Source organism: Mauremys mutica, chromosome 13, assembly GCF_020497125.1.
Source record: "Mauremys mutica isolate MM-2020 ecotype Southern chromosome 13, ASM2049712v1, whole genome shotgun sequence".
In the NCBI taxonomy this organism is placed as follows: Eukaryota; Metazoa; Chordata; order Testudines; family Geoemydidae; genus Mauremys; species Mauremys mutica.
Window position 1 is genome coordinate 19,506,450 of NC_059084.1, and position 27,304 is coordinate 19,533,753.

The window sequence follows — 27,304 nt, forward strand, 5'->3', positions numbered from 1 at the left end:
GGAGTGGCCGCCGGCCCGGCAAGGGGAAGGGGCGGGGCCCGGGGAGCCCTGAGAGCTTCGCTCGCCTCTGGCAGCCGCCGCCTGCACCGGAGCGGCTGGGTCTGAGAGCGTGACGGCCACGTGTGAGTGTGGGCGCCCGGCGGGAGGAGGGTGCCCCATAGCCCGAGCGGGGGGAGCTGCACGGGGTTGTGCCGCGGGCTGGGTGCGTGGGCGAAGCCGGCAGCCAGCGGGTGGGGCTGCGGTTCCGGGGTGTGCCAGGGCTCCTGGCGGGGCGGGGGTCAGCCCGCTCCGCTGCCCCAGGGGGCTCATGCGGCTCAGCGAGCGGGGTGTCTAATGAGAGCTTCCTGCCTCCCCTTGATTCCGTTGTTACAAAGCTACACAATGCTCGCCCCTCCCTCCCCCGCACACTCCCTAGGGCTGGGGGGAGTTCAAATGCTGGCTACCAGGGCTGTCGCGCTATGAAAGGGGGTGGGGGCTTTGTGGACAGGTGGAGGAATTAATTCTAGGCATATTTCTAGTGGGATCTTGGATGCTGAAACCAGTCAGCCTGATGCAGTGGGTGGTGCATTTTCAGCAGAAGCTGTGGGGTGGGGTATTCCTCCCTTCCTCCCTAAAAGGCTTTTACCAAACACCGAAATGTTTTACTGCTGTGCCTTACCCAGAAAAGTCACTTGGCAGAAAAACTCATTTAAATGTATCAGAATCTCACCTGCTTTTGAGAGCAACAGCAAATGGAGATTTAATTGGTATAAATGGTGAGATAGACTAATGGAATGAGCAGCACAGAAATGGAAAGCAAATTCTGCAGGTAGAGAATCAAGTTATTAAAAGCCCCTGCAGCTTCCCTGGGATCTGAGATTTTTCTCAGACAAGCTAATGGCTTTTGACTCTACTGAGCAATCAGGAACACACCTTGACAATTCTGTTGGGTCACAAATATTAAATAATAAAACCTTGAAATTAACACAGGATTTTAGGGGAAGTTTGGCACTGTTGTGACTGAAAGTCAGTGGAAGTTGTGTATCTAACTGTCCTTTGTGATTTGGACAGTCTCCCCTTTGAAGTACCGTGGGCCACATACTATGATGATTCATACCTCGTGTGATTCCACTGAAGGCACATGGTGTAGAATTTGAATCTGAAAGCATGCAGATCCTGCGATGCTTATGGGTCCTGTGGTGGGTTGGTGTATTGAGGAAAGGGGCTTTGCGAGGTTGTAGTATCATAGAACACCAAGCTCAACCTCATTTTCTAACTCCTTGGACTTCCCCTTGAGCTGTGAAATTTAAACTCACTTTATAATATTGAAAACCCAAAATCTCATATTCTCCAACACATCAACAATCAAATGTGATGAAGTTTCCATTTAGATCCGTTTGTGTGCAGATCCTTCAGAAAGGAGAAAATCCCTTGGAAAGAAGCCATGCTAAAGAAAATGGTACAAACATTGGAGTAAATGAAGACTTGAGTGTAGACTGAGATGGTAGATATCCCGCTCTCCAAAATGGAGGTTGTCTAGGTGCAAATAAACATAGGTATCTAAGCTATGAAACCACAAAGCTAGTGACCAGTCTCCTGCAAGAATGAGTGGATTTGAGGGAGGCTCGGATGGGCCCTTGATGTTGAGAACTTATGCAAACTGGCTTTGGGAGCCCCAGTCCTACGAATCTCCTTTGCCACGCAGACATGGAATGAGAGTGCAATGCAGACCATTTTCAAGAAGTAAAATCCTAGCTTTGCAGAACACTCGGGGTTAGATTCTTCCCTCCACACACTGCTCCTTGGCTGGGCTCTGCCCAATTCTCTACTGGAAAAGCTCCAGAGTTGCTAATGTGGCTTTGAACTCTTCCCTTGGTGACTCACTTTTTTTGTTCCACTCTTCAGGGAGAGTGCAATTTATGTTAGGCGTTTCTCCACCGGAGAGGAAGTGTTCAGTGGGTGGAACATTAGCACTAGCAATCAGCACTTAAGGGTCCTATTCCCAGTTATGCCACTGACTTGTTCTGTGGCCATGGGCATGTAATTTCCCTGAGGTTTTCCTCAAGTGATAATGTTTTCCTACCACAGAAGGGTGTTATGAGACTTAACTAATGTTTATAAAGTGCTTTGAGATTCACAGACCAAAAGAACCAGAGAAGTGCTGGGGAAATGCCTTTTACCTCCCTGCTAAAGGAGACGGAACCATATTTCCAAGATTTCTCTTACTGGGTGTTGAGGGAAGAGGACAACCAGGGACTTACATTGGTCCGTGGATAGGCAAGGCCAGAGTGAACTTCAACTTTCTGGGGCAGTGAGGGCTGGGACCATTTCTGGAGACTAGGATTCCAGAATTCTTACATGTTCTAGTCTCAGCCTACTCTCTTTTACTATGGACTAAAGGCCACTTCTGAACACATGGGGACCAGGTTTCTTTCTGCTGTGACCTGACTGATATCATGGGCTGAGTTTTAGTCTATTCCCCGGTGAAGTTTCTTTCTTGATTGCCTGAGCTTTCAGGCTGGTCTTGATGTGGGCTCTGTTATTTGCTGGAGTGGGAACCCCATCTTTAGCTTCGTTGTTGATGGGCTGCACTTTTACTGCTGGCTGCACACGTAAAGCAAGATGACATTTGACTGTGACTTTTCATGGCTCAGAACTGTTGGCCTATTTATTCATAGCGTCCTCGGGCAAAATGGGATGGATTTGAAAAGGCAGCTTGCTCTCTTATTGCCTAGTTTTTCTCTCTTCTCCCCCCCCGCCCTTCCCAGTATATTGATTTATTTGTTTTAGTAGTCTTGCTTATGCCACGTTTCCAGTTTTATCCAGATTTGTCCACACAGACGAAGAAGCTCCTGCCATAGGCCCAAGTGTGATGACTAAAGGCCTTACAAAACAGCAGCCTTCTCACTAGCTGTAGAGGGTTGTTAACACCTCTTTCCTGAGCCTGTGCTTGTGGGGGTGAACATATTTGCATGAGGGCCATGGATGGTGCTTTTCAGTTACTTCAGAAGTTAGAATCTCTTGGTATGTCACACTGGGCACTGAATTTGGGAGCTGATGCAAACTTCTCCAGAGATCAGCATTTGGCTGTGACTCAAAGCTGGTAGATGATTTTTAAAGTATTTAACATACAATAATCATGTGCTGTACTAATATTAATAATAAATTGATTTGGCACCCATCACTGTGTTATCTAAGGAGCCTTGTAACATTTAAGTTGAGACCTTAAAAATCTCCAGTGAGAGAAACCAACTAGGGTGACGAGATGTCCCGATTTTTTGGGTCTTTTTCTTATATAGGCTCCTATTACTCCCCACCCCAATCCCGATTTTTCACATTAGCTGTCTGATCACCCAAAAACCAACAGGACTCTTCCCTGCTGCTTGCATCTTTACCAGCCAATCAGGATTTAATCATTTGGGAAAACTTGGGCAAAGGCCTATATCTTGCAACTCCGGAAGTGGCTAGGTTAGTACTTCTGCAGGGAGTGAATCCTAGGGGCCTGGAAGTGCTACCAAGAAAATTCTGCCACTAGCACATGGTTTACCTCTAGAGCAGGGGTAATCAGTTATTTTTTTTATCAAGGTCCAAATTTCTTGATCAAGGTATAGTCAAGATCCAGACTTCAGAGAAAATAATACCAAAAAAAACCCAACAACAACAATGATAAGAAGTAAATAAAAAGATTTCACAGTCTGTTCAAAAGCGTCCGATGGTCTGGATTTGGCCCGCAGTCCACCTACTGACTACCCCTGCTCTAGAGGTCTGACTTCACTGCACAGTTCAACTCAGGTGAACAGTGCCTGGGTTAGCCTAGCCCAGGAATGAGCACCCCCACTGCAAAGCCCTAGCTGCATTACTGCATCCTCACTGTTTCTGCACTTGTCTGTGTGTGTCTGGGGATATATCCAGTGGTTCTTTGTGCTGAGATGCTCTATGATTCTTTCCCAGTCTATTGCCAATTCCTGAAGAACAGAGAAGTTCTCCTGCGAGAACTGTGGGAAGGAGTTTGGAGGATTATCAGCATTCTAGTGATTTGTGTGTGGTGGGAGTGGAGTGGGGGGGGGGAGGGGTTCTGCATTCTCACTGCAAAGTAGATATGTTCCAGCCAGAGTTAAAGTAGAGCTAGCCTGGGCTTAAGATATTGAAAACCCACGTCAGAAGTTTTTTCTGTGTGTCTGGTTGGGGTGAAGGTTAAAACCTGCATAAGAGCTCAGGTTAACCGTGCAATTGAAGACATGCCCCCCAGATATCCGATTCCAGGATTCTTGATAAGAGTAGATCATGTGGTAGGTTGGAGGTGCAGTGATTCTTGGAACTGATAACCTCTCCTGTCACCTTGTTCTCACTTCATTGGTCCATGGTACCAGAACAAATAGTGGTTGTACCATGCCTAGAAACATTGGTTACACTGGTTGGTGCCTCATCATCAGCCTTTTATTGCAGTCTGTTATGTTTCTTTGATATTCTGCCTGAAAGCCTTTGTTTCATTTTTGCTAGTGTTTGAGTGGTACATGGAATAGTTTTGTGTGGGCCTCAGTCCTCTGAAGTGAGGGGCTGGGTAGTACAGGCCCTGCCACTTTGCCCTACTCTCCCAAATTCCCCCGCCCAACTATTTAGCCTTTCCTTAAGAGGCCATTTGCCAGTCTCCAACTTCTACAGTGTGTATGTCTGTCCTATATCCTCCTAGATCTATGACAAAACATACACAATGGCTCTCAATGCACTCTGCTTCAGCAACATTGAATCTTGCAGTGTGATGTCCCAGAACAGTACAATATACAGTGATACTGAAAGCTATGATGTCATACAATGAACGGTAACACCTTCATAGGAAACGTCTATTACAGAAAATGCCCTCCATGGTCCTTGGATTTGCTTTTCTGCCTGAAGAACAGGGGAAGAAAACTAACACAGTATAAGGGATTAGAATACAAATCCATTGGGTTGTTTTGCTTACTGTTGAATGAAATTCCATTTGGCATCTCTTAAAATAACGAACAACACCCCAGCTGAGTATCCTATTGTCTGTATAGCTTGCTCGAGCTGGGGAACAGGGTTCTTGTAATATACGTAAACCATTCAAGCTTTAAATTATCAGTATAAGTGAGAGCAAAGCGTTATTGAAAATACTGGGTCTGTGGTATACCTGGAGGGTAGTTCAGTCCTGATGTGTTACTAGGGGGAACTTAGGGATTCTGGATTCTATTCTCTGCACTGCAGCCAACTTCTTTCTAGGCAACTGGGGATTTGGGCTGAGACTTTAATTGGTGGTTGCTGCATGTGACCAAAGTCCATATTCTATTATCTGGGCACAAAAATATTCTCTGTGCCACAGTAAGTAACTAGGTCTTGCTTCACTTTAAAGTTAAGCTTTGTGGGCGACCATGAACGCTAGTGGCCCTGGATATCCATTAGCTTCTTTGTATGTGGGAGATCTTCACCCAGATGTGACCGAAGCCATGCTGTATGAGAAGTTCTCACCTGCTGGACCGATCATGTCCATCAGAGTTTGTCGGGATGTTGCCACGCGTCGATCGCTCGGTTATGCCTACATAAATTTTCAGCAGCCCGCTGATGGTAAGCCTGATTAAAAACTTTACCTTTGGAAAGTTGTTTTTTAAATCTGTGGTTTGGGATGGGGTGTGAGGGCTGATTACATGGGTCATGTTAAGGCTGCCCGGTTCAAAATAAATACTGACTTAATGCTTTGTTTTCACTTGGTTCTAGTCTAAATCTGTGCTGGGTTCTTATGTGGTGCCCGTCAGCATGGTATCTGAGTGTCTAATCACATGTGTGTGCCTAGATAGAGCGTGGGAGGGGAGACACCAGGGGCCCTACAGTTGAGTTTTCTACCCAGGTGAAAAAGTCAACATGCATGAATAACCTTCCTCCAAGTGCTCAAAGGTACATTTGACTTGATTGTCCTCCTCTGAGAGCAGAGCAGGGGAAAGCGGTATCGCCATGTGTGTGTTCATGATGACAGTGACAAACTGTACGGGACTCTCATTTTCTAGCATCAGAACTGCTAGGCAGGGATTTGTTCTCATTTTAACTAAGATGATTCTGAAGCAAATGGCAGAACTTCTAAGACGCCTTTGATTTTTTTGGAATGATGTTACAACGGGTGAAGGGTGCCAGGTCAGTAGCACTGGAGACTGAAATCATCTATTGCTCAAAGCCGAAACAGCTTGGGCAGCCAGGTTGTTCCATTTTACTGTGAATGACAAATGGGGAGTTTTCTTCAGTGCTAATGGGCAAAAGGATTCTCAGATTCCTGTAGATGAGCTTTGGGCAGCTACATGAACAGAGCCCGTCGCCTGACTCCTTCGTCGTACATGTTACTAGAGGACTATCTGGTGTGTCTACTGTGGCTTGGAACGTGGCTTGCAAGATAGCTCCTAGGCTGCCTCTCTGGTTGTGATTTAATGGGGTCTTTTTCTCAACACTTCCCTGCTTCTTATAACTGTCTGTTTGTGCAGACACCCAGTGTTACAGTAGGTGGGATATCAGGCCGTATCACAATTCTTCTCTCCTTGTAATTGTCTTCACTTGTTCATAACAAATGTGCATGTTTCCTGCCAGCTGAGAGGGCCTTGGACACCATGAATTTTGAAGTGATCAAAGGTCGGCCCATTCGAATCATGTGGTCCCAGCGAGACCCTGGCCTCAGGAAATCAGGGGTTGGGAATGTCTTTATCAAGAATCTGGACGACTCTATTGACAACAAAGCCTTGTATGATACGTTCTCAGCCTTTGGGAATATCCTTTCTTGCAAGGTACGTATGTTTTCGCTGCAAGAACAAGATTTATCCTGGAACTTGCCTGTACTTTGTTACCAGGGTTATCAAACCGGTTGAGATCTGAATTCTCTTTGCATCGCTTTGTGTGGTTTTCTTTAAATTTTCATCCATTAAGTGAATAGGAGACTTAAAGGGGCTTTGGGGAGGAGCGCTGCTATCTTATTTCCGCTGGTAAAGGAGGCTGGATGCAACTCGCTTCAGAGCTGATGCACTCTGACTCAGCTAGAAGGGATCTCCTGAGAGCAGTGCAGACCACTTCCTATCTCAGGGGCTCAGCACGTTTCCTCAATGGTGTTTCCACCTTCTGTCAACCCTGGGAGCTGAGCTTGTGACCTGTACTCTTATCCCCACATTTGACAGTGTGCCATGAGCATGGGGCTCTAGGTATTGTAGCTTGGTGAAAAGCAGATGCCAATGAGGCTGAATGTTTCTTGGCGGTGGGACTTGGGTTTGGCGTGGGTGGCTGCTAGGGAGGTCTGCCCGGGTGGGGCGTGGGGAGATCTGCCTTCTGTTTTTCGGGGCTCTTCAGTGTCTGACTTTGCCTCTCTCTTGGCAGGTGGTTTGTGATGAGAACGGATCCCGCGGTTATGGCTTCGTTCACTTTGAGACTCATGAGGCGGCAAATCGGGCCATTGACACCATGAACGGGATGCTGCTCAATGACCGCAAGGTGTAAGTGGGGAGTGGGGAATCCTCATTTTGTGCTGCTTCTCCCTTCAATAGCCCTCTCTGAATGTGGCCTTTGTATAGTAACTAAACTCTTGGCTATCGGTATTTGCTCAGTGTGGTGCATAATCAGCATTGCTCACTGGACAAACATGCTCCCTGTTAGGGCCTATACTGTTTCTGCCCTTTTTTCACTGGGCTTTGGAGCGATGCTATTGATCCTGGTAGGGCTGCAGTATGGAGACTGAGAACTGTTGGCACAGAGGGAACAAATCCCTAGTCCAGGCATGAGCAGGTGTACACATCATGATGGTGATGCAGCACTGCAGATGTCCATAGCTCTGTACTGGTCCCTGACTCTCGAAGAATTCAGTTTAAGATAACGTGGAAGAAAGAGGCCTTAGCCTTCTCCAGTCCTCCCTTCCCCTCCCCTCCTGTGAAAGACCTCAGCACTCTTGGATCTAGTGAGCTCTAGATCGCTGCCTGTGTATTGCCACTACTGCCCAGCTGGGATGCAAGGACAGGGATCCACTGAGGGTGGAGCTGGCACTGCAGGGAGGAGGGGCAGACCTTACACCCTCTAGGAGGGAGAGAGGGCAAATAATTGAATTCCTTTAGGATCTGCTTGATCCGGTGAGATCCCCTCAGCAATGTCTGGTATGGGATGGCTCTTAGATTGTGCGCTCCTTGGAGCAGAGACCATCTGTTGTTCTGTGTCTGTACAGACCCCAGCAAAGGGAGGCCCTGGACTGATTAGGGCCTCTGGGTGCTACTGCAGCATTAATGTTACGTAACAGTAGCCAGTGTTTGTGGGGACGGGGGAGAGTGCAAGTAAGATCTGCTCAGGTTGCTGAGATGCAAAAATACACAGTTGTTACTAGTGATAAAGCGACATTCACCATTAGGAGTGACTCTACTGACTAGTGGACTCCCATGTTTTTTTCCCCTGCCCAGTGGATGTATAGTGAGGATTCATGTTCCTCCATTTACTTTCTGCAGCTTTGTTGGCCATTTTAAATCCCGTAGAGAGCGGGAGGCAGAATTTGGGGCACGGGCGATGGAATTCACCAATGTCTATATCAAGAACTTTGGGGATGATATGGATGATGACAGACTGCGGGAAATATTCTCCAAGTTTGGTGAGTAGCGTTTCTATAGCAAAATCTGCACAGTGGATGGTGAATTGGAGGCTGTGGGACCAAGGAGTATGTACAAGGGAAAGAGCCTGAGTGAGTTAGACCTCTTCTCTTATTTATATACCCCTCTACCCTGATATAACGCTGTCCTCAGGAGCCAAAAAATCTTACTGTGTTATGGGGAAACCGCGTTATATCGAACTTGCTTTGATCCTCCGGAGTGCGCAGCCCTGCTCCCCGGAGCACTGCTTTACCGCATTGTATCCGAATTCGTGTTATATCGGGTTGCGTTATATCAGGGTAGAGGTGTAATAGTTTTAGTGGTAACACTTATCCAAGAACAAATCCAGCTGAGGACCTCGCCAGTCATCCCAAATGACTGCAGTCATCTAGTGCAGCTTTGCAAACTGTTATTAATTTAATCATTGATTATCTGCTCTTGACCATGATGATGGAGGATGACTGATGGCTTACTTGCTTTTCAAAACAAACCACAAACAATTGCCCTTCCCAGGCAAGTGAGTGAGTAGAACTTCTCAAAGCTGTGCCTGAGCATGGAAACCAGTTACAGAAAGGTAAATGTCCTTTAAATTACTAGTCTGAATGTAGAATAACATTTTCTCCTAGTGGGTTGTGACTGTCTCCTAAGTTCTTGGAACAAGGTCTGTTTGTTGTTGAGCCCTGAGCACACTGTTGGTGCTTGAGAAATACTAAAGAATCTAACGTTTCTGTAGTGCCTTTCATCTGTGCTTCTCAAAGGCTGCGTTTCTGTGACTAGATTCCTCACAGTAAGGTAGATGGGGATGTTTTATCTCAGTTTTGTAGATGAAGAAACTGAGGCACCAGACCTTGTGACTTGCTGTGTAACCTTGGGCATCAGGAATAGAGCCCAGGTCTGCTGTGCCAACCAGTAAATACGTTGGGTCATGACTCATCTGGCTGTATAGCTCCTGTGGGAACCTTTCTAGTGGGGAGGGCTTGGAGAGACCAAACTAGTGAGTTGGGGTGCCTGTATTTACCTGCTACCAGCATTGTCACTCCTGTTAGCCGGGATGCCTTAGCGGACAAGGGACTGTCCACACTGCAGTAGACACTTGTCATTGCCCCCATTCTGCACCAGTGTATTTTTGGAGTCACCCCAACACGTGGAGCTCCTTGTACTGCTGCCACTGCCCCCACATCACTCAGCACTAGCCTGACCTCTAACAAAGTCTTTGTGATCATTAACCAAAGCAGGAGATTGGGAGTGGGGAGGGGGCAGGGGTGATTTTCTCAAGCTCTGAGCAGAGACCTTGGTGGACAGTATCTTTCTGCTCCAGGTTGTTCTCAGGCACTGCACTCTTCTGTTTGCAGGTAAGACGCTGAGTGTCAGAGTTATGATGGACGACACTGGTCGCTCGAAAGGGTTTGGGTTTGTCAACTTTGAGAAGCACGAAGAAGCCCAGAAGGCAAGAGGGTCTTTGCTTTATATATTTAATTGAGTCTGTGACATTTAGAAGCCTGGCTGGGCCTTTATTCTCATGAGCAGGGGCAGACTGGTGCCAGCTGCTGAAATGCAACTAACCGATCTGTTAGTGTGAAAGATTCCATAACTTCCAGTTCCTGTAGCTTCTTGTTAACAACGTGTGTTTGCGTGGCCAGTGAGTCTGTCTGGGCAGTCATCCTATGCAAAGGGAAGCCCTGTAATCCAAACTTGGAAGCAAAGCTGCTTTTATACCTTTTTATTTTGAAAGATCTCTAATAGTAATGGGGAGAAATAAAGCCTACACAAAGGGGGGCTGGGAGGGTGCTAGGGCTGTGGTTTCTCTTTGTGCTTAGACTTGGGATCATCTCCTGGCAGGCTGTGGCAGACATGAACGGGAAGCAGATCAATGGCCGGATGGTGTTCGTTGGCCGAGCTCAGAAGAGGCTGGAGCGTCAGAGTGAACTGAAGCGTAAATTTGAACAGATCAAACAGGAAAGAGTGAGCAGATACCAGGTAATTTGAAAGAAGTGGAGGTGCCTTATGCCACGTGCCTGGTTGCTCTCTGGAATGGTCACCAGATGGAGTAACAGCATGGGATGTCTCTGCTGAGCCTCCTAGTCTCAAAGGGAAGCTTTCAGGCATTCCAGATACAAAGGCATGGCCATTGCTGAGCGGGCGATGTTGAAAATCCCAACGGCAGCCAGCATCTCTATCAGGGAAAAGAGCCTCCTTGCTTGGGCGGCATGCTGGGATTTCCTACATCTGTATTTGTGGCACTGGATCCTTAAAGGAGCCAGCCCAGTTCTCTGCATTACACACTCCTCCGGGGTGTGTCTTATAGGTGACACCTACAAGTGAGGAGTGTGTAAAACCAGTGTGGTCCTAAACCCCCATGGCAAGTAAGTGACTTCACTATATCTGCCACATTCTTTCATTCCCAGAAAAAAGGGAGGATTTGTATTAGTAGAGTAGGTTGGAAATATGGTCTTCTGGGAAGGTGTCAGTAAGACACAGCAGAACAAGTTCCTAATGGAACATTTATTGTGGGCCTTCTGTAGCCATCCTGAATTGTGCGAGGCTTGCTGTCCTTTGTGGAGAAATCTAGTTATAGCCCTGTCTGTTCTTAGGGGGTGAATTTATATGTGAAGAACCTGGATGATGGTATTGATGATGAGCGGCTGAGAAAGGAGTTCTCTCCATATGGTACCATTACTAGTGCAAAGGTAAGAGAACTGGGCTAACGTGGGGAGTCTAATTCACAAGGCATTAGATCCTAAACGGTCACTGATCTCAGTGTGGCGGTGCTTTATGGGGCACTGGTACTGAACATAGCAAGTCCTAGACTTTGGACCTGTGTAAGCTTCAATCCCCGGCACTTGAGTTGTGACTGACTTGCATTTTGGCCTATAGCTTTTCAGATTATGCAAATAAATCACTAATAGTCTCCACAGCAGCAGGGAGTATCTGTTGCCTCTGCAGTGCTCACAGCCCCTGCTAGCCTGGGGAACTCGGGTCAGGAATCCAGCTCTGATATGTCCCCGGCCTCACCCGCGTGTGACAGCATGCTGGGCTGCTGCTAGAGCTGTTGTGTTTTGAAGTCAGCTGGGAATAGGTGCCTAGAAATAGACACTTAGAAAAAATCACCCTTGATTCATACGTGTGACTTGCACTGTATGATGGCTGCACCTAGGGCTCCTGCCTCCAACCTTGCTTGAAATAAATCAGTCCCACGCAGCCCCTAGAGCCTCAGGCCACAGTGTTTGTTGCCTCTGAGTCCGGAGGCTGGCTGCTGTCCACTCTTTCCCTCCCTGCTCACGTCCCCACCTGTGATGACAGCTCTGTGTGATACGCGGATGGAGTACCTGGCATTCAGTGGACTTTGTTGTGTTCTAATCTAATTTTAGGTGATGACAGAGGGTGGACACAGCAAAGGGTTTGGGTTTGTATGTTTTTCCTCCCCAGAAGAGGCTACCAAGGCCGTGACGGAAATGAACGGACGGATCGTCAGCACCAAGCCTTTGTACGTTGCCCTCGCTCAAAGAAAGGAGGAAAGAAAAGCAATTCTCACCAACCAGTATATGCAGAGACTGGCCACCATGAGAGCCCTGCCTGGCCCTCTCCTTGGCTCCTTCCAGGCACCCACAGGGTACTTCTTGCCTGCCATCCCACAGGTGAGGCCCCGTCCACTCCTCTGGGAGGGGCTTGTCGGCAGACCAATATGGAGTCTGAGGAGCTTGCCTGGGGCCAGACTCACCTGTCTGGGGGGTGAGGGGGGGGACAGTGTATTTGATTCTTTGGCACCTCAGCACCTCCAGCACTGAGAGTAATTGAATCAAATAGCTTGTTTTGGGACCCTAAAGATGACAAACCAAAGATTGTCATTCTAAGGATGTCAGAGCTATAGGTGTCATTCTGAGTGCTGCTCTGTTCCAAGCACTCATAGAATATCAGGGTTTGAAGAGACCTCAGGAGGTCATCTAGTCCAACCCCATTCTCAAAGCAGGACCAATTCCCAACTAAACCATCCCAGCCAGGGCTTTGTCAAGCCTGACTTTAAAAACTTCTAAGGAAGGAGATTCCACCACCTCCCTAGGTAACACATTCCAGTGCTTCACCACCCTCCTAGTGAAGAAATTTTTCCTAATATCCAACCTAAACCTCCCCCACTGCAACTTGAGACCATTGCTCCTTGTTCTGTCATCTGCTACCACTGAGAACAGTCTAGATCCATCCTCTTTGGAACCCCCTTTCAGGTAGTTGAAAGCAGCTATCAAATCCCACTCAGCCCCTCCATCCTTCCACCCCACGACACACTAAGCTGATGCAGAATTGGTTACCATTAGAATCTGTCCTGATCATCTGTCTGCTTACCTGATGGACAGATGGGCTAATGTGCCACGCTTCACCTGACTCCAGTCTGCCCTGCATGCTTGTGGTGTTGGTTGAGCACTGTCAGTGTGCCCAGCACTGCCGACATCAAAGAGTCTCTGCCCCCCAAGAGCTTACAGTCTAACTGGTGTACATAGTACAGTGTGTAAACACCATAGGCAAAATTTTCAAAATGGGGTGCCTAAAGCAGGTTCCTAAGTCCATGTGTAGACCCTTAAATGAATGGACTGTTTGTTTATTTGTGTTCCCCAGAAGTGCTGGAACACACTGTGCTGCCTTCAACACTTCTGAAAATCAGGCCATGTAGTTGGGTACCTAAAGAGGCACCCGGATCCATAATGTTGCGCACCCATTTTTAAAAAATCTTGGTCACTTCGTACAGACAGTGAGATTCAAGTGAGCCTCCTGCGAGTGGCATACCGAGTGGATTGTGGTTGAAAGGCCTCGCAGAAGAAGTGCGATGCAGGCATAGGCACATGAAGGAGCTTGTGTGTTAGATGAGAGGGTGTGAGCTGATCTGTTGGGGTGGCATAGAAGGTGCAGAGGTGAGTGGGAGGCGCAGAGGAATGGGACACTTGGAAGGTGTACAGGCAACAGGAAGGGAAGCAGCAGGAAATGGGCCTGTAAAACACTTCAGGACATGGCACTGCATGTGGTATAAATGCCTAGAGTGCATTGGTGTGATTGGCATTATAGAGAGATTACTGAGACGCTTGGTGTTTAAATATCTGAATTATCACAGGCCTGTCCTCTGCTTTTAACCCCAAAGCTATGATTCCCTCTAGAGATTTCACCAGACTTGCCATCTGGGGCTTTCCCCCTTTATCATTGTGCCAGAAGTTACTAATGACTCCAGTCCCTCAGGATCCTAGCCCTGACTGGCCTCCTTACCTGGGTACTAACATTTCTCTAGCTTCCAGACTGGGCATTAATGGGTCCTGGGTCTGTAGGCACGTCGGTCAGTTATGGAAGTGTTTGACTCATGCTGCTGCCAATTTCATGACGGGATCTGTTGAGCTCTGCTTCGATCCGTTCATCCAGCCACGTCTGCAGTTCCCGAGTTACGGTCTCTGTTGCTGCTGCTGCTGCAGGGTTGTGCTAACTGACTCACACTGGCGAGTGAGACACTCTGTATTCTGCTCCTTTCATAGCCACAAACCAGAGCTACTTTCTACAGTCCTAGCCCAGTTGCCCCAGTCCGTCCTGCCCCTCGGTGGAGCACACAGCCCTCCAGGCCTCCCTGTGAGTGAGTCTAAATCTGCTGTGCCTCCTCTGACCCCCTGTGACGGGCAGTCTGTGTGTGGTGGAGGGGAGCGACAGTGTGCTTTTGTGTCTGCTCTGCGCAGCTTGGTATGTGGTTTTGGGTTTTTCCTTCTGGTGCTGGGGTAGTTTAGGACTGAACGCTCTCTAAAAGCAGCACAAACCATGCAGCTAGGGGGAAGCGGTTGGCTGGTGGGTCACCTGCAGGCAGTAAGTTTTGGGAGGCAAAGCTGCCTGCATTGCACCGAGTCAGAGAAAAGGCCTCCCCTCTTATCTGCGTGTCAAACCCTTCGTTCTCTCACCCTGCCGGTAAACACTACCTGTTCGGGCTCACGTCCCAGCACAGACATTTCCTTCTGCGCCTTCGCCAGCGGGAAATTTACAGCGTGTTCAATCGTTACAGCAGCCTACCACACGGCTACCCCAATCCTGAGGGCTGCAGCTCCACCCAGGCGCCTGCTATCCAACATCAGCACCATGAGACAGGCATCTACCCAGGTGCCCCGAGTGCCACCGCATGCCCAGAGAGTGGGTAAGTCAAGGAGGCAGTGGGTTAGAAGTATCTAGTGAACATGTGTCCAGGAGGGCATTGGCCACAGTCTTGTGTCTGTCTGTCTGTCTGTCTGTCTCTCTCTCTCTCTCTCTCTCTCTCTCTCTCTCTCTGTGTGTGCCTTTTGGAGGAAGGGTTGGCTTGTGCAGTTGTCCATGGGTAGGCTTGGGAGGATTCGATTTTTGTCGATAAATGTCAATTTTACAGTACTCACACAGACTGACAGAAATATTTCCACTACTGATGATCAACATTTGCAGATAGGCAAAATTAGAAAAATGCTGCTTGAGAACGTATTAGAATTTGATTTCCAGCTAATGACTTTGTCAACATCACGTCAAACTAAACAATGTGTCAAACTTAACTTTTTTGAATCTCAGCATTCATGTACCTGTGGAAATTTAAATCTCTCCCAGTAAACATTGATATTACTTGTCAACATAAAAATAAAGAAATAAATTGAATTCTACTGAGCCTATTAATGGTGGGGAGGGAGGGAAGGAGGATTTTGAAAATCTTGCCTTCTCGCCCTTTGAAGTTGGAGTGTAGGTTAAAAACTCACCCCAAAAGCTTGGAGTAGAATGGTGTAGTGTGCTGTGTCCCCAATGGACTCACGGGATTTAGGGCTTGTCTACACTTAACGGAGGAAAGACAGTTGATTTAGCGGGTCTAGTGAAGACCTGCTAAATCAACCACTGATCGCTCTCCTGTTGACTCCTGTACTCCACCGGATCGAGAAGAGTCAGGGGAGTAGTAGTGTGGACCCTGTGGTAAGTAGATCTAAGCTACGTTGACCTGAGTTACGCTATTCACGTAACTCAAATTGCGTAGCTTAGAAAGACTTTCATGCGTAGAGTAGACAAGGCCTCAGGGAGCACTAGGAGTGCATGGGTTTGTAGTTCTCAGGGAATGTTGTTGTCTTCGGGTCGGTGCCTAGCACAAAAGGACCCTGATCCTGATTGGTTCCACCATGTGCTGTTCGGTAGTAATGACCACAGTCCTAGATTTAACATTCAGGCAAAGTGTGTTCTCCAGGCAAAAACCGATTTAAAGGGATTCCTTGGACAATGGAAGTGGGTTTTAATGGCTCCAGTTAAACAACAATAAAGGTTTTGAGATTCCAAGTAAAATAGAAATTGCCAGTGCTTATAGTAGAGGCTGACAGGGATGAATGGTCTGAAACTGCTCCGTGCTTATCTTGTGCCTTTCGATTTGATTTGGCTGTTGCTCTCAGGGTTTCCTCTGAGCAATGAGTGCCTGCCCATGACTGCTTCTAGTTCATCCCCTCTGGGCTCACCTACTGACATGCAGCTCTTGCTTCTGCAAAATTGGAGAATGAGGTTTGACTGTCTTGGCCTCTTGTGCTGGGTATCCAGGTCAAAGGATACCTATAAGAGAGCCTCGGTGGCTGGTCAGACACTTTTCACTAGCATAAGTGAAGTGGTGGGGAGAGTTGAGCAGGTTCAACAGCAGAATCTGAGGGCCAGATTCGGAGGTGATGTGTATGTAGGACTTAGTTGCTTTCCTTGCTACTCTCTGCATTTCTGGCTCCTTAGTGTGAGAGTTACACCAGGTCAGTCTCTCACACTCGGACTTAGTTGGCCAAATTCTAGGTGATGTGTAAAGAGGGTGAGGCAGAAGCTGCGTGTAGGTAAGAGGTACAAGTCTGAGGTTGTCTAAGATATGTAATTTACTGGCTGGAGGTGCCAGGCAAGAGAATAAATTGCACTGGCCTAAATTCATTCTCTCTCTCTTGTCCTTGTGGCACTTAGACTTGCTCCTGTATTTGGCCCTCGGTCTTTTCTGTTCTTTACATGAGCAGGCGACGTGAAGCAGTTGTTGAGTCCGTTCTCTTGGGCAGGGTTCTGGGCTTCTAATAGCTGAGGGGAATGAAAGTGGTTCCCCAATGAGTTTTTGGAGCAGGGTGCACTAGGAAGCTGTAATGCTGCTCCCAAATGGTGAAGTGGGAGTTCTGGTGGCCCCACAATCCATGTGAAATGGATACAGCCCACACTTATGTACGTGTGGGGGGAGTTGGAGGAGCCCATCATTGTTTCTCCTCAGTTTTCTTTGTCCTTTTTCCATACTTTCCTTTTGTGGAGTCAGGCAGGCAGCAGGAGGAGGGCAGCCTCCTGCTCCAGCAGGAGTAGGGCAGCATGCTGTCTGGTGCTCCTGCTGTGAGTGAGCACCATGCCATCCTCGCTGATGCGTTGGCGGTAGGAGTCCTGGGGCAAGCTCCTTGGTACCAGGGCCTGGTGCTGCCCTTCAGCTGCTGATGCTGAGAGGCATCAATCTGTGGGTGGGGAATGAAAAAGACAAGTCCATTCATTGACATCCCGCCACTCCCCTGATTGATTACCCTGCACTGGGAGAGCACGTAGCCTTTTTTTTTTAACTTGAATGGCACCCGCACGTTGCTTTGAAGTTGAGGGGCGTATTTTGCCTGCCCTGCTTGGCATGCTGCTTTCACGCTCTTGGCAGGTGTAGAGTTAAAGCATGTGCAGACGCTTACTGGCATGTCTCTTCCTCGCTAATGTTCCTGTATCTCTTCCAGCCAACATAGGGACCCAGACGCTTGGTGCCCGTGCACCCACCTCACCATCCCTGCTGCGGGGCGTGCCACAGTATAAGTACTCCTCAGCAGTGAGGAACATCCAGCCGATGGGAAGCGTGGCACCTATGCTGGTACAACAGGTAACCTATTGACAGGATTTTGTCCTAGAGGTGTTGAGGCTGGGGCAGGGCCCAGCGATCTGCTAGAAAGTCACGGGGAGGGATAATCGGAATAGAATGCGGAACTGTGGCCGTTCCAAAAATAGCCTGTGTTTCGTGAGCCCCTGCAGGGCAAAGATGGCGGCCAAGTTCTGAAAGGCCTTTGGGTTTCCCATTTGTATTTGATGAGAACTCTGCTGCTGCTAGAGTGTTTCTGGTGGGGGTGGAGGAAGGATGGACTCACACCTCTAGTAGGGCTGCCAACTTTCCTGGTTTCGCTGGGAGTATCCCAGAATTGGGCTCTATCTCCTGGAGGATACTGAAGCCAAATCAGAAGATTTTAGGCCACTAAAAGTCCAGCGGCACAGTAGGCTAAGGCAGTCTTTCTGTCTGCCCTGACCCCGCACCACTTCCGGAAGCAGCTGGCACATCCCTGCAGCCCCTGGGGGTGGGCAGGGGTCTCCATGTACTGCCTGAGTGCCGCCTCTGCAGCTCCCAATGGTCAGGAACTGTGGTCAATGGGAGCTGCAGGGGCGGTGCCTGCAAGCAGGGGCAGCATGTGGCAACCCCTGCCGCCCTTCACTCCCCAGGGGCCATAGGGATGTCCCGGCCGTTTCTGGGAGGGGCAAGGGCAGGCAGGGACCCTGCCTTAGCCCTGCTGTGCTGCCGACTGGGAGCCGCCCGAGGGAAGCGCTGCCTGGCCAAAGCTTGCACCCCACACCCTCTCCCGCACCCCACACCCTCTGCCCCAGCCAGGTGAAAGTGAGCGAGGGTGGGAGAGAGCAAGCAGCTGAAGGAGAGGGGATAGAGTGAGTGGGACGGGCCTCTGAGAAGGGGCGGGGCACAGGCAGGGTGTTTGGGTTTGTGTGATTAGACAGTTGGCAGCCCTAACTTTTAGGGAGTTGCTCTACTTTGCATGGTCCTGTTAGAGGACAGGGTGGCTAAAGCATTGCCCGCTGAGCACTGCTACAGGCTGAACAGCCAGATGGATGGGAAAGGCAGGCACCCAATCACACAGAGCTGCATCTTGACTTTACCAGCCAGACCACTCAGATCAATGCAGAGCATTGCATGCTGGGTCTAGTGCCTTGTGTGGATGCCTCATCTATGTGCTGTAGTCTGCTCCATCTGATACACTGGTGCAGCCCTCACCCTCCATGGAGACCATCAGCTGGCCCAAATCTGGCCAGCCCAGATACCGGGAGTCCCCAGTGAGGGGAGAGGAGATTGTTTAGTCTCCCTCCTGAAGCGTACAGATTCTCTTTGTATCATGCCTCTGCTCTCTTTTATCTGCCTGGCCCTTGCCCCTTAGAAGAGCTGTTTCTTAATGCTGGTAGCAAAGCTGGAATTGAGTCTCTTCTCCCCTATGGCACTGGGGAAGCTCTTCCTCTAGTACTGAAAATGGGACTCCTCAAATGGCTTTCAGCATTGTTAAAAACAAGTCTCTTGTGCCTTTTAGAGAGATGCTGTCTGGAAGCCCCTGGGTGCGGGTGGCCCTGAAGGAAGCCAGCGATTGAACGGAGCTGTGCTCTAGTGATGAGGGCAGGGACTGGGATTCCAGGCTCTTGGGAGGCCACTTCTGGCTCTGCCATTGATTCGTGTGTGATCCTGGGCAGCTCACAATCAGCGCAGCTGGGGCTTCTCATGTGCAAAATGGGAGTAACTTGCCTTGGGGCTGGATTAAGGCCTAGGCACTACAGGTTCCTGCTTAGGGACCCAGCTGCTGGAGTTGTGTGATTTATATCACTATTTTTTTTTATTTTTTTAATTAAAGCTGAAATTAACTTTCTAGCCTCATGATTGTGAATAAAAGCTTGAAAACCTGAGTCAAGCGAAGTCTCATTGCTTTAGGCTCCCTACACAGTAGCTCGCAGAGGTGTGAATAGTCCCCAGTGCACTTCAGTGGGACACCCCACTGCTCTGAGGGACACTGCCAGCATCACTCCAGCTGAGAGCTGTGTGGCAGAAGAGGGCAGCAGGCACAACCCCCTCCCCCACATATATATATATCCGGGCTGCTGCTGGGTAAGCAAACCTCCCCCCACTGCCACTCCTGCCTTTTGGTGGGAGAACAGGCCTCTGTTGCCGCTCCTAGTGAAGGGGCTGATAAGTGGGCCCCATGCTGCTGCCCTGCCTCTCTGGGCAGGGACACGGGCCATGTCTATGCTACAGCGGCACAGCTACAAAGCCTCCTGCATCCATGGAAGGGGGTTTCCATTGCTGTGAATTTTTTCCCAGCCCTGAGTGACACAGTTAGGTCAACCTACATTTTAGGTGGAGACCAGGCCATCTGATGTGCCTAGACCATGGATTGCCTTAATCCAGCCCTGACTTGCCTTCCTCACAGGGGTTAAGGTTAATGATTGAGATCCCCAGATGAAAAGGGGCTGTAACTACCAGACCCTCCCTGTAGACCGTGCCCTTCTTCCCTGAATCCTTGCTTCTAAAATATGACTCGCGTGCCTTGATTAACCCAGATGCTGCTTCCTGCCGTTCTGAGTGATTCTATCCCTTGTACTTTGTTCAGGCTGGAGAACCTGCTGTTCATATTCATGGGCAGGAACCTCTGACTGCATCCATGCTCGCTGCAGCTCCTCCTCAGGAGCAGAAGCAAATGCTAGGTAGGTGCCAGTGAAGCTGCTCCTTTACACCCTGGTAGAAGGAGGATAGTAACCTACTGGAGCTGTTGCTGGCTCTGTTGCTGCACTGTGTGCGCATTGCATGTCAACAAGCCCAAGGTTTCATCCTAGCCCCGTATGTGGCACTTGTGGGTTTTCGACAGCCTGTGTGATTGTTTCTGTTGCCTTGGAGACAAACTCTTGTTAAATCTGGGCTGTGTTGTGGGATGCTCTTGCTTGTAGTTCTTTGTTCCATAACCTGTGGGAGTGGTGCGATGGGTCACTGCATCCTGGGCCAGGCTAAGGGAAAGCCTGTGAGCTCTGAACACGAAGGAGAGCTCTGCTCTGCCAGGTGACAATGTTTCAGGCTCCCCTGAATTTCAAAGAGACACTTCACTGCTGCTGTCAAGGTTTGGGGGCCTGTCAATCAGCTGTTTACCTCATAGGGGCTGTCTCCAGTAGGCGATCGGGCTCTGGCAAAGTGTTCAATTTCACATGGAGTCTGGCACTTCCCGCTGACTGAGCAGCTGGTGCTGGTGCATGAGATGTTGCATCCGGATCTTTGTTAGGCTATAAAGAGCTTAGCTACAGAGAGACTTGCCTGGCTGTCGATTCCATGGGTAGGTACTTGGGCCATCCAGATATAGAATTGAGCCGAGACCATTCCTCCATCACTAGACTGGTACTCCAAGCAAGCTCCCTTAGAAATAGACACTCTTAATACGCTCCATACTGCCCTTCTCCCAGTACCCTTTACGGTGGGTCAGAAATGTGCTGTTCTCCCTTCCTCCATGCCTGCTGCACTTTCAATACAGCCCAGCTGCAACAGGTGGCTGCTGCTATCCAGTTTCAGCCAGCAGCCTTGCTCCCTGACATGTGTTCTCTTTACAGCATGCTGAAAGCCTGCTGGCCTGAGCCCTTGGGTCCAGGAAGCTCTCCCTGCTGCGATGCTGTGTATCTTGATTACTAAATTCTAGTTCCACCAGAGAAATGATAGTGACTCAAGTTATTTTTGTGGCCCTACCAAAATGTGGCCTTTGCAACCTTTTTTTGGCCTGTTTTCAGTGCATTAGAAACATTACCAATTCCCACCGTCGCTCAGAGACGAAAGGATGCCAACCAGAAACACTACCAATAAAGTCAGTGCAAGTGCTCCATGCTGTCTTGGGGGAGGAGCTCCATAGGGCTCCTCCCTCTAGTAATTGGTTAGTATCTCTGCACCTAGGTAAAGCTGCCTTTCTCCCTTTCTTGAGCCAGTGAAACTGGTTGCTGTTCACTTAGCCCTGGGTGGCACTTCACAGTTGTTAGTGACTATGACACCTGAGTAACTTTGTTCCAAACCCACTTCCACTTGCAAATGTGACCACAGCTCTTGCAGGATAGAGAAGCTGACATAGTTCCTTTCTAGCAGTCTGGCTCTGGCCTGCATGTCCCAATGACAGACTGTAAAGGAAGCAGCAACTATGCCTCTTGTTAATACCCAGAGTCCTCCAAACTTTTTTTCCATGCGCGGTCTCCTAAGCATCACCCTGTTGTCATAGCTAGAAGCATTTTAATCCAAGGCTTTCAGATTTATGGGGGCTAGTGCAAAACAGCAGGATTGAAGAGCTGCAGCTGAAGATGCTGCTACCCTCACTTTTTCTCCTGTTCAAGCAGCAAGAGGCTGGGGGAACCAGAATCAGCCCCGTTCAGCATACAAGTAGAACAGATCTCAGCAGCTGTGTGTTGCCACCATCTCCATTTTGCACAATGTGACTGGCAGCCATGTCTGACTCTTTTCTTGGGAAGCTGAATGGCACAGTGAGTCAGGGCATCAGCCCTTTAACTTCAGCAGGCTTTGAGTTCAGCTTTCTCTTAAACCCACCGGGCGCACTGTCAGTCTTGAAATCATCCAGGTCCCAATCTGCATATTCTCTGTCTGCTCAAGAAAGGCCCAGGAATGGAACAGCTGCAGGGAGGCATGTGGCTGTGCTCGGGACTGAGGTGCATTGGCAAAGCTGTGTGTGGTGCCCAGCACTGAGAGGTATTGGCAAAGCTGTGTGGGGGAAGCTTGTGCAGCACCTGCCTGGTATAAGTCTTTGTTCCTGGCCCCTCATCTTGGCACCAGATTCTGTCAACATGGTTCAATGTCAAGAAAGATGTATCTAGTGGTCATGTCCCTGATTGTGCATTTGCACCCCCAGCGGGACTTGGAAGCTTTCTTGGAACATGCTATCTGGGTGTCTGCGAACACCTCTGCAGCAAAGCATTGGTGTGTGAACAGTGATCTCCTTGATCTATACCCCTCCTATCCTGATGAGAGAAGATCAGAGCTGGGACTCATTCTGTGTGGGGACTGGAGAGAGGATATTGAATCAAAATGGTTTGAAGTCGCCTTGGATTTTTCCATAATGTGTAAGGCTATCCTTGATGTTGTGACCAGGTGAACGCCTTTACCCCCTAATCCATGCCATGCACGCCTCCTTGGCTGGGAAGATCACAGGAATGCTGCTGGAGATTGATAACTCGGAGCTGCTGCTTATGCTGGAATCACCAGAATCCCTCCACTCCAAGGTAGGAAGTAGCCAACGCTCTAAAGAATGAATGTTTCCAATGCAATGGATGTCACAAAGGGAAAGAATCTGGTGCTGCAAATAGTAAAGTTGCTAACGAATGTATGTGTGCAGAGGGGCTGCAGGGATGGGAAGATGGGGGCAGGGAGGTATGGGTCAGCAGTGTTTTAGTGGGAGAGGTGAAAAGCAGATACAGCTCCAGATAAATAAGCAGCTCAAGTGACAGTGCCACCCCTTCCCCTCATTCCCCAGAATTGTGGGGGGAGAAGAGGCCAGGCTAGAGTGCAGCAGCTCTCCGGAAGCTAGGAGCCCAATTTTGAAATCCATTTGGAGATGGATAGGAAGCCAGTGGGTGTGGGAGTTGAGGCAGGGAATGTCCTAGTTTTCTGGATCAAGACAGTAAAGATTTCAGCATTCTGAATGCCTGGAAGTTTAGAGAACAGAGTTCTAGAAACATTGGGAAGATATTGCAGAAGTAGAGGCAGAAATAAGGATTTCAGCAGAAGCAGAATCAAGGATTTGTTCTTTCAGTGTCTCTCTACAGGAGCATTTTGTACCTCTCATTAACTGATTGCCAATTAGCTCTAGGAACTTAGCACATCAAGGGTAGCCTGGACACACTCCATGTTTGTTCCTGGCTACAGATGTTTGGAACCCTCTGAGTAATGGCCACGCTGGCCTTTACAAAGCTGTGAAGTTTGGCAATCAATTAACTGAAGGGCTTTTTTAAAAAATCCCTCTTGTTAGAGACAGACTACTCAGTGATCAAGAATAGATGATAGCTTGGCTGATTCTTTCCCATAAGGAAAGTCCAGGATTCTTAGGCCGCCTTGAGAACAGTCAATGTGCATGTAGGGGGAGAAAGTCAGATTGGGACACTGGCTGGGTGTAACCAGAAGCTGGGAGAGTTTTGACCAGAGGGATTGGAGAGGGTTAAGGGACTTGGAGCAGTATGCGACTTGCTTTGAAGAGATGTCCCACGGTGAAGATAGCACAGGGATATCCAGAAGTCAAAGACAGAGACTTGTTGTGTCTGAATGTTTGGTGGTCTTATTTAACATATTTTTTTATGTTTTAATCCTTCACTAAACGCATGGCAAATTCATCCTGGGTTTGGGGGTCAGGCTCTGTATAGTATACACAGTCCTTAAATGTTTGGGACATTTTGAGTGAATCCAGTGCTTTGTGGAAATATCAGCACTGGCTACAGCCAGATAGAGTATGTGTTGGTGCTGTACTAGGTCCCGCCCCCTGCACAGCTTGGCCATGGCATCTCAGTCCTGCAAACATCCCCTGCTGTTCCAGGCTGGAATCTCTCCGATGTGGGTGTGTCCATTCCAAACTGTGCTTTGGCTGTGTGATGTGGACATGCATCCACCTGAAAACCTCAATCACCCAGCACACGTGATGGAAGGAGCTTCCATTGTATTCATTTTAGTCTGATAGTCTAAGTACAACTGTTTTTGTTCACATGTAAAACCTTGAAGGAACCACGTGTAGTTCTGAGTTATTTGGAGGGTGTCTGGAACCTGTTTGTGGACAGTTGGCTGGCAGCTACTTGGCAAAGCACAGAAAGCAAAGGGATAGAACAAATCAGATAGAGACAGGTATACTATGGGCTTGCATATTCCCTGAACAAGTGAAGTAACTCCAGGCCCCCTCCCCTGAAAATGAGACCATTCTTGCTGGTTTAAATCTTGGATTCCAAGGTCCATGATCATATGAAGGTGACACAAGAAAAGGTTTATAGGATTTTGTTCACACAGAGCTGAGTTCCCAGAGATCCTATGATTATATATTGTGCTAAGAAGTGTCACAAGCCATTCAGTCAGTCTGTAATAATACAAGATCCTGGCGACTTTGCTTGTAGTCATTGGGCAACATGCTCTCAGAGGGCAAATTCTGCTGTAAGCTATTTCCTTTCACACTTTTTAGAAGCTGTAGGTCATCAGGTCCACATGTTTTGCTTTCTCCAGTCCTGTAATATCACTCCCATAAGAGAGAGCCCATAAAGGAGGCTGGATAGCATGAAAATGAATCTGCTAAATCTGAGGCTGCTGCAAACTCCAATCCTGTCTGACACATTCAGTCTGAGCAGTTACCTCTTTATTCTGAATTTTGAGCTGGTAAAATACTGTCCCTGTGTGAAATTTTTCATATTTTTCTTGCATATCTGGTGTATGTTTGGCCACTGGGTCCCATCAAAACCTCTGTCCTGAACAGATTGGCTGTGTTCTGTTGCTGGAGGCAGGATTAATATTTTTCACCTGTCTCTCCCCTTTTTAAAAGGAACATGGGATTTATCAGGTAGGATCAGACTGCTGGTTCATCTACTTAGACAGTGTGTCTCAGTGGCCAATACCGGGCACTTCAGAAGACATCAAAGTGCCCCAACTGCGCAGAGCTGTATGAAAAGGGAGGTGGGTTGTTGTCCGCTGAATAGACCAGCAGGAGCATGTGGGACACACATCCTGATAGCTACTGCCAAACTGCCATTGACTGTCCATGTCGTGCTCGAGATAACTTCAGGGGAGTCCCCTAACTATTACGGAAGGCAGAACTCCACATAAACCTAAGAACTGGCTACAGTAGGACTTATCTGGTGTCTGAGTGAGTGTGACTTCTGGGTTTTGAGACAGTGGGGAATCAGACTTTAAAATAAAAATAATCTAACGTAAATGTAGTGTTGATGAAACATAGCAGCCCTGGTAACTAATTTGCCTCTTGGAAGGGACAGCTATACTAAGATCAAGTTGGGAGCCTTGAGTATCCTGACTGTTACCTGTGTAGGAAGCTTCCAGGTGTCAGAGCAACTAAACTTCTCTCCACCTTGTGCTTTGCTTTGTGAGATCGAGGAAGCGGTTGCAGTGCTCCAAGCACACCAGGCTACCGAATCATCGCTTAACAGCAGTGCTGCAACATTCCTCCTATGAGACCCAGGTAGGTGTGGGAGGCTGTGCGGAAGCTGGTCTCATGGCAGGGTATAATGTGGAGAAGGGTCCCTTTCTGCCTGGAATGTGAGCACCAGAGAAGTCTTGTCAAGATCAGTCAAGCTGGACTTGGGAAAGCAATGGGGGGGGGGGGGGTGTTGGACCCTTACTCCAAGCTTAATTCCTTTATATGAACCAATGCCTCCTGCTATTTTCCAAAACTTGATGATTGTACCAGAGAAAAATTAATGCTAAGCAGTTAATTTCAATGTAAATCTGGGGAGGCAACTTGGAGGTGAAAAATAAACCAATCTGGCTTTTCTTGTAGCCCTCATGGAATCGGATGTAATCATTGCTGATGCCTTTACATGGGATTGCAGAATAGCTTAACCCAGTGGTTCTCAAACTTCATTGCTCCGTGACCCCCTTCTGACAGCAAAAATTACTACACGACCCGGGGGGACTGAAGCCAGAGCCTGCCCGAGCCCCACCAAAGCCCAAGCCCCAGCACCTCGGGCGGAGGGACAAAGCCAACACCCAAGAGCTTCAGCCCCGGAGGCTGTAACTTGAGCCCCACCACTCAGGGCTGAAGCCCTTGGGTGGTGGGTCTCGGGCGTCAGCTTTTGCCCCAGCAAGTTGAATGCCACCCTGGTGACCCCATTAAAATGGGGTCTCGGCCCACTTAGGGGTCCTGACCCACAGTTTGAGAACCACTGGCTTAACCTATTATCCTCTTAGAATCTTAGAGCCTCTAATCTGGATCCATTAGCAGTGATCATGCCCCATCCTAGTACAACTCCAGCAGAAGCTTCCAGCCTTCCTGTTTGGTAACAGAAAACAAATGTGCAGAACTTCTAGGCACCCCTTTGTTAGATCAAGTTTGGTCATGCAGTTTCCTTGCTCTCACTGGTCACTTAGTTCAAGTTCAGTATTGGTATGTGAACTCTAGGCTAACTTAGACTGAGCTTCTGTGTCTGACATGTCTAAAGTGTATATTTGTTGTAGAGGAGGGACTGTGAAGAACGCTTGGCTCAGAAGATAAAGCAACTACAACCCTGACATGCATCACCACATATATTGGAAGCATTTATTTATTTTTTCTGTGTACAGACGGTGACACAGACTTGCATTCAAAGCCCAGCGTTACTTTTTCTTTGTGCATCAAAAACTTTGCAAAATGATTTTTCCCCATAAATGAACTGCATCTATGTAACACTGTCCGCGTGAGCTCTCTTCTGGCAAGCCTCACCGCTGAGAGCAGGTAGTGAAAATGTTAACAAGGGGGGCACGTGGTAGAATGACCGCCTCTCCTTGTGAGTGGCGAGGAGGGAGACACGATTGGTTCAGTTGTAGTGTTCCATGCGATGACAAATCATCAGAGCTTGTCATTTTTAGTAAGTTCTTTTGGGTTCTGTAATGTTATATTTGTTCCTGTGGTTGACACCATAAACAGCTGATACATCCACCCTCACTATGTGCTTGTCAGTGTCTTTCTTTCAAGAAGAAATGGTTTCTTCTGTACAAATGGCGGTAAAAGTGATTAGACCTAAGGCTGATCTTCAGCAATAAGGGAGGGATGAATGGGTCAGAGGCCTATAATGTTCCTGAAAACTGACTAGGAGACAGAAAAGAGTAGGACTGAATGGTCAATTTTCATCCTGGCAAAAGGCTAACAGTAGGCTGCCCCAAGACTCTGTATTAGGTCCAGTATTTTAATGCATCTTCTTAATGATTTGGAAAGTGG

At 48.4% G+C, this 27,304-nt stretch overlaps 1 protein-coding gene across 6 annotated transcripts; it reads left to right on the plus strand.

The window, feature by feature from the left end:
* PABPC1L (poly(A) binding protein cytoplasmic 1 like) lies at nucleotides 1-27,130 on the plus strand. 6 transcript variants are annotated; one of them, XM_044986489.1, is made up of 16 exons: nucleotides 2-122; nucleotides 5,348-5,559; nucleotides 6,565-6,758; nucleotides 7,339-7,454; nucleotides 8,448-8,587; nucleotides 9,938-10,032; nucleotides 10,425-10,562; nucleotides 11,177-11,272; nucleotides 11,954-12,220; nucleotides 14,090-14,180; nucleotides 14,605-14,730; nucleotides 17,303-17,442; nucleotides 19,988-20,081; nucleotides 22,501-22,631; nucleotides 25,480-25,570; nucleotides 26,566-27,129. In XM_044986489.1, the coding sequence occupies exons 2-15, from the start codon at nucleotides 5,367-5,369 to the stop codon at nucleotides 25,561-25,563; spliced, it is 1,905 nt and encodes a 634-aa protein (XP_044842424.1). In that variant the 5' UTR covers nucleotides 2-122; nucleotides 5,348-5,366; the 3' UTR covers nucleotides 25,564-25,570; nucleotides 26,566-27,129. The 6 variants fall into 6 exon arrangements, 5 of the variants coding, with proteins under 5 accessions (XP_044842427.1, XP_044842424.1, XP_044842423.1 ...); XM_044986488.1 differs by having other exon boundaries at nucleotides 14,602-14,730; nucleotides 26,566-27,128; XM_044986490.1 differs by lacking the exon at nucleotides 22,501-22,631 and having other exon boundaries at nucleotides 14,602-14,730; nucleotides 26,566-27,130.
* Nucleotides 27,131-27,304: the final 174 nt, after the last annotated feature.